Source organism: Electrophorus electricus, chromosome 11, assembly GCF_013358815.1.
Source record: "Electrophorus electricus isolate fEleEle1 chromosome 11, fEleEle1.pri, whole genome shotgun sequence".
Lineage (NCBI taxonomy): Eukaryota > Metazoa > Chordata > Actinopteri > Gymnotiformes > Gymnotidae > Electrophorus > Electrophorus electricus.
Window position 1 is genome coordinate 8344883 of NC_049545.1, and position 7283 is coordinate 8352165.

General features: G+C 39.4%; 1 protein-coding gene across 1 annotated transcript; it reads left to right on the plus strand.

The window, feature by feature from the left end:
* The first annotated feature begins 409 nt into the window (after nt 1-409).
* got1 (glutamic-oxaloacetic transaminase 1, soluble) lies at nt 410-7247 on the plus strand. The gene is made up of 9 exons (XM_027023006.2): nt 410-642; nt 3188-3369; nt 3601-3721; nt 4061-4173; nt 4420-4524; nt 4656-4806; nt 4969-5134; nt 5268-5410; nt 5786-7247. The coding sequence occupies exons 1-9, from the start codon at nt 534-536 to the stop codon at nt 5923-5925; spliced, it is 1230 nt and encodes a 409-aa protein (XP_026878807.2). The 5' UTR covers nt 410-533; the 3' UTR covers nt 5926-7247.
* The last annotated feature ends 36 nt before the right edge of the window (nt 7248-7283 follow it).

Sequence of the window (7283 nt, forward strand, 5' to 3'; positions counted from 1 at the left end):
AAATTTAAATTTAAAGTGCATGGATATACCTAATGAGAACGGACTCCCAGCATCTACAATAGAAGTCCAATAAATACAATACACTAAATATTTATAATAACTCTTAGAAGGGGAGCCTCAAAAAAGATTTGGACGGACGATTTGGACGCACGGTTTATGAAAAAAGAGGCGCTTTCAGATGAGATTGTGTGCTCAGAACTACAATTTCCTTTTCAACCAGACAACGCCACGCTTTTTAGAACACAATTGGCAAAGACCTGTGTCAGTCACTCAATTTAATTTGTTATTGGACATGGCGTTTTCCTATTTTGCTGACGTAAGCCTTTTTACCCATCGACCTCTTCCACAGTACAACATGATTGGTCTCATTATGGGCCAGCTACCAGTGCTTGCATGCTATTGGCTAACTTTTTCACGCCTATTCTCCATTGCGGAATCCAACTTGAAGGTGAAATTCTCATCCATCCGCAAGTTCTTCTCAGGGCGCTCTCTGTTTCTCTATTTTAAATAAGGGAAGATATTGACCAACGACCATGTCATTATTTACTGATGTCCCACACGCTGCTCCTGTGGTTGTTTTCAAACTGACTGCAGATTTCCGCGAAGACCAGAGTCCTAACAAGGTGAACCTCGGAGTCGGAGGTGAGATGCTCAAAGTATTGACAGGCCACATGAACGTTAGCTATAGTAACGTTAGCTAGCTAGCTAGCTAGCTAGCTAGCTAGCTAGCTAATTAACCCTAACCCTAACCCTTAACTATCAAAGACTTTAATGCCTATCAGCTAGCTCTCTTTGCCCATCGTCGTACTCGTACAGCTAGCTATTGCTATGTCTATCTTTAAGGTCTAATTGATAGTCTAACAGACCTTTTGCATTTTTGTGCCCTTTTTGTGACAACTTTGATCTTTTCTGACCTTGCACGTATTAATGATCATGTAGCAGTAGAACTCGAGTTTGCGTTTGATTGCAGTGCGTTATTAACAGCGCTACAAAAGTACAGTGTTAACTATATTATTGCTTAATGAGAGACCACGTTAAATGTCAAATGTTAAAGTCCAGAGTCACCCGCCTCTTAACAGCAAAAGGGCAAGTTACATTTAATCCATAGTTTCTTTTAAGGGCTGCAAAACGTGAAATTTGATAGACATAGATGGGCAATTTTAATTGCATGTATTTTAAGTACGCGTTTAAATTCATTTTGAATACTTTGTGATTTGGATTGGAAATTTGTGTGAAAATGTAGTTATCTAATGTAATTTGTATCAAAATCCTGTTGGGTTTTGTAGTTATGAATTTGAAATAAATACATTTTTTATAAATAGCTGATTATATATCCTCTATACAAAGTGAGTATTTCTGCAACTCTTGTTTCCAAACTCCAAATGTTTTTCACAATTCATGAGCTGATATGATGAGGTACAGTAGAAGAGTGTTAATTGCATGTTCAGAATGATAAAGTTGACTGAATTTAATGATTTTAGATAGCTATGTTTCCATGATGCTTTTGGAAGCTTTCTTTTAGCTTTAATAAAGCTTGGACAGAGCATTTATAGTTCCCTCATGTTTCCCCTCAATTGTCTCTCGTCTTACACCTCTGTCATCCTACATTGTTTAGTCTATTCTAACAAGAATGTATTCAAATTTTTGCTAAAATGTATATTTTGTTTAGTTGAAATAGAAATGACATGTATCTTAATATAGTGCATTTTTTTACATCAGTGCTTTTTTAAAAGGTTTGTTGAAACTGTGTAATTTGTACAAAGGTAAATTTCATTGGAATTTTGCCCAGCTCTGTTGGTAGGAGAGCCTTTTGTTGCTGAGTTGAGGTTTTAATAGGTGTGACTGCAGAACTTCACCTCTGATGATAACCAGTTCAGTCACTGACAAGTTGAGACATTGTTTCAGTTTACTGCTTGATGGTTGGCTAACCAGATGGGACCAGATTCCTCTAGCTTTATAACTGAGTATAAAAGCTCCATTAAGCTATAGGTGGGCAAAGATTTTGTTGCTTGTGGTAATGCTAGAGTGAGTCTGCATTTACAATACAGACAGCTAGCAATTACTAATGTTAAATAAGCATACCATGTTCTTTGTTATAGAATACATTATAAAATGTGTTAACTCTGTTTTGTCATTTTAGTCATGTCAAGTAATTGAGCTTCTTGCTTTGTCAACTGTTCAGCTTTTTTCCCTACTGTGAGGTGCTTTATAAACTAGACAGCTTAACTTCTGATACTTAAAATGCTTATGTTTGTGTATGAGAGAAAAATGAATGAAATAAAATAGAGCTTTGTTCTACAGTCATTTAAAGCTGCTGTGAAACAAAGTAGTTAGATACTTAACCCCTATATTAAATGTCCCGAGAATATCAAGTGTGCCTGATGTTTCAGCACAACTTTACCCTAGACTTCATTGCAGTTTTTTTCAGACCTGCCATTTTACCACTGACCAAATCCCTTTCATCATAAACGGTACATTTTCTTAAAAAAGAGGTTGTGTAGGTGGATATGGGTTGCAACAACATGATTATGTGGCTCTTGAAATTTTGGTTATAGTTATAAAATTATAAAATTCCATAAATAGAACACCAAAGAGGTGTGCAGTATAATTTTCCTTCTCTTTGTCATTTGTTCGTGATCAGCTTTGTTAATGTAGCGCAAAACTAAATGGTCTCATGTCTTTAAAACATTATATGGTCTTCCAAATATATGATCTAGGGCAATTAACTTTTACGTTGATTATACATTACATATTCATATGTAAGGCTGCTCTTACAGTTGCACTTGCAGTTGTAAAACGTACATTTGTATGAGGTTTGCCTATATTGGCCTCAGAAACAATATTTTGTCCTGTAGTCTGTGAACGTTGAGGGGATCCACTTTCCTTGGTTCTGCTTTTCTCAGCAATTCTGAATGATCAGGTATTAATTAATGAATTGTTCCGTTCTACCTCATCCTAGACACCCTTCTGTCTGGGTTTTAGTCTGTTTGAGTTCAGTTTGGGCCCTTGACTATTATCGTGTCTATAAATACTTTTGCATGCCACAACCTGAATGGTACTAATAATGACTTCAGACAACAGGTTTTTCACCGTTTTATGCCCATGAAGTTATAAACTTTGAGTTATTGTTGTTGCTGTTATTAATGATGTTTGGTTGTCATTCATGTTGTCTTTTCTTCTCTCATAGCTTACAGGACAGATGAGGGCCAGCCTTGGGTGCTCCCTGTTGTGAGGAAAGTGGAGAAGATGATTGCAGAGGACAACAGTCTAAACCATGAGTACCTGCCCATCCTGGGCCTGCCGGAGTTTCGCTCAAGTGCCTCTAAGATCGTGCTTGGTGAGAACAGCCCTGCTGTCCTGGAGAAGAGGGTAAGTCACAGCTTCCACTTCACATGCTACTTTGGTCACCAGAATCATTTCGCAGTGTACTGAGGGGAGCTTGTGTCTCTATTTTTGTCATTTCACGTGCTCCCAGTTCTCCACTGATGGCGAGAACTACATGTGGACTGTTCATGTAAAAGCTTTAGATGTACAAGAACCATTGTAACCTTGCTGTGGTCTGTGAGGTCTGTTTTCAAGTGTTCATTTGGTGTCTTGCAGGTGGGAGCTGTGCAGTGTCTAGGGGGTACTGGGGCACTGAAGATTGGGGCTGAGTTTCTTCGCAGGTGGCACAATGGGGGCAATACCAAAACTCCAGTTTATGTCTCTGCCCCTACATGGGGTAGGGTCATGGGAATGCTATGCTCTGCACTGTCAACTAGTGTCTTTCTAATCGTAAAAGTGATGATGATAAATAGGTATCATTTGAATGCTGGGTTAACTATATGCGTTGTGAGAGCATAGTTCAGTATGCTTTGTTCTATCCTTCTAAACAACTGTAAGCTCTCAGTTGTGGCCACACTTATGAAGTAAAGTCCTGTATATTAGTCTGAGGTGATGTTTTTAACCTTTTAATAGATAAGACTTGATTGCTGATGGGTTAAATCCTCATCTGCGTATGTGGCTGTTTTGCTTTCAAGAGAAGCGTAATGGGTTTTTTTTTGGCTGTTTTACTTTCTAGAGAACCATAACGGGGTTTTTGCTAATGCTGGGTTTGAGGATATCCGTCCATACAAATATTGGAATGCAGAGAAACGTGGACTTGACTTGGCAGGTTTCCTGGGAGACTTGGAGGTGAGCTATGAACTTGGAAATGCCTTTTTGAACATTTCACCCTTAAACACAATGTCATAACAAACCCGTTTCAGTTTCAGGCTAGGGCTTTCTTGCTGAAGTACATAAAAAATGGACAAAAATCCTCACCTAACATTCAAACTACCCTGCAGGGTTTTACTGAGCAGATTGGTCAATGTTATATGCCAGAAATTCAGGCAGTACCATATTGCAACTTGATCTACTGATGGATGTGTTGAATTTCAGAGTGCCCCCGAACAGTCTGTCATTGTGCTGCACGCTTGTGCACACAACCCCACAGGCACAGATCCTAGCAAGGATGAGTGGGAGCAGATTGCTCAAGTCATGAAGGTAGGAGATTCAGGTTATATTTGCTTTAGTTCCTCTAAAACACAAGCCATACAATCATTGATCAGCATAAAAATATGGGAAAAACCTCATCTTTCCTTGTTGGAAATCATGCATGGTTTTCACATTCACAGAGGAGGAGTCTCTTTCCCTTCTTTGACTCAGCATATCAGGGCTTTGCTTCTGGAAATCTAGAGAAGGATGCTTGGGCAGTTCGATTCTTTGTATCCCAGAGGTTTGAAATATTCTGTGCACAGTCCTTCTCAAAGAACTTCGGACTGTACAGTAAGTGTTTTGATATGAAGTATGATCAACTCTTTCTGCAGTTAACTAAGTCACTTTCAAACTCTTGCCAGAATCACTGATTTACAGTTGTGTGCATGTCACAAAGTTTGATGTCATTTGAGCAGTATGAAGCCCCATTTCATTCTAAACCATCTTCCACAGATGAGAGGGTGGGAAACCTGACAGTTGTCGCCAAAGATGAGGACAACCTCACTCGTGTGCTCTCTCAGATGGAGAAGATCGTCCGGATCACCTGGTCCAACCCTCCTTCTCAGGGAGCACGTGTGGTGTCTATCACTCTCAATAACCCAGAACTCTTCACTGAGTGGTACATGCAAAAAGCTGACGCACCTGTCTCATTCTTAAAGGATTCCCTGTTCACAACTACCTCTTATTACGATACAATGAAAGTCTGATAATTGGACCTTCGGGGCATAATTTTCTACTTTTACTGAGTGCAGGAAGGATAATGTGAAGACGATGGCTGACAGGGTGCTGCTGATGCGAGCTGAACTTAAGGCCAAGTTGCTGGCACTGGGCACCCCAGGCACCTGGGAGCACATCACTGAGCAGATCGGCATGTTCAGCTTCACAGGCCTCAACCGTATGTAACCCCAGCCCAGCACACAACCGCATTGTTCCCCAGCTCATTCACTATTTCTCTTTCTTTCTTTCTTTCTTTCTTTCTTTCCTTCTTTCTTTCTTTCTTTCTCGATTTCTTTCTCGATTTCTTTTCTTTCTTTCCTTCCTCTCTCCCTCCCTCACAGAGTCCCTGATGAATACTCCAGTCTTAGCTTTTGAAACCAAGCTAATAACACAGAAATTGAGCTAGGACAGTACTGTTATTTTTACAGTAAGAGAACTACAGCTGTCCAGGCCAGCTGCGTGCAGTTTGCCTTTTTACCAGTATAACTTTGCTTAGCTGCTGGCCTATGCATTATCAAGACTATTCACTGTTGTCTTGCTCTGCGTTTTCCAGCCAAACAAGTGGAGTACCTGGTAAAGGAGAAGCACATCTACTTGATGGCCAGCGGCCGCATCAACATGTGTGGTCTGACCACCAAGAACATAGACTATGTTGCTGAGTCCATTCATGAAGCGGTTACCAGGGTCCAATAATACCATCTCCCAAATTGCCTGCCCATTTGTATATGACAAAGGAGGCATTATCAACGTTGGTCTGGAGATGTCACGCACACAGACACGCACACAGACACGCACACTTACTTCTTTAGTCATTTGTGCCCAGCACGCCAGCTCTGTTTGCTGGCACCGTGATAAATCTAATATATGCTCAACTCTTAATTAATCCTCAAGGACGAGTAGTTGTTCCAGGTGGAGGGTTGTGTTTTGGTGTACCTTCAAGCTGTACTCAGATAGCAGAGAAAGTGTGTCTTTTTTTTTCTGGTTTTCCATAGAGCTTTTATGATTTACCAAAAATGTAAAACTGCAGGATTTCAGGGACTACTCACTACTCACTGAAGTTGTTTGAAAAATTTTAATGGCAGTTCCAGCTTGACTGGCTTAAAGATTGTTCACCGTTAATATAAAAATGTAAGCTGTTAACTCACATTTAATTGTGTTCTTTTAGTGAACCTCAACTGATTTCAACTGGACCTCAAGCAGATTTGTAAAATAAATTATACAGGGAAAAATATACCTGGCAATTCAAAAAACCCAGAGTGACGGATTTGGGTTGACAGAATGTGAGTTTTATTTAACAATTGTCTTTGTTTATTTATAGGAAAATACATTACTTAATGAAATAATTGGCACATAAATAACTTTGTATGCAGCATTATTTTAATACAGAGGCATCAAGATTCTAGTAGAGAACCACATGAGATGAGATGAGGTGTGTGTGTGTGTGTGTGTGTGTGGTGTGTGGTGTGTGTGTGGTGTGCATAACGTTCCCCTAAGCCCACTCCTAAGTTTAACTGAACCAATAAACCACCTCTAGGCTGAAACCAAACTGCACTTCACATTCTACATAGTTAAGTACAGCATCCTGCCCACCTTTCATGGCCTGTCAGTTAGACTTTGCCATTATAATATCAAGACAGCACTGGGAGCCCTAATCACTTTTTCACTGTTGTCTAAAATAGGAAAGATTTCCTATATTGTGTTTAATGACTCTGGAAGTTCAAGGTTTGCCAGGTAGTTTTGCACTTTATATAAATATTTTTGTTTATAGGGTGTCTTTAGTGTCTGCTTCTTCTGTCACTCTCTTCCAATGCTGTGCATGCCTGTGTAGCATCAATGCAAAGTCCTTAAATTGGCAAATATATAGAATCTTTAGCACAAGTATGGATCACTATTTGGCTGCTTGTTAAAAATACCTGTCAAATAATTAGTTCTCTCAGTATGTAAAGGTATATGTACAAACTTAAATGAGAAGAGCTGATTAATGCCCATGAAATAAACATAATGCAAACATCATATGACAGATGGTCTGTGCTTTTTCATTACTTTTTTTA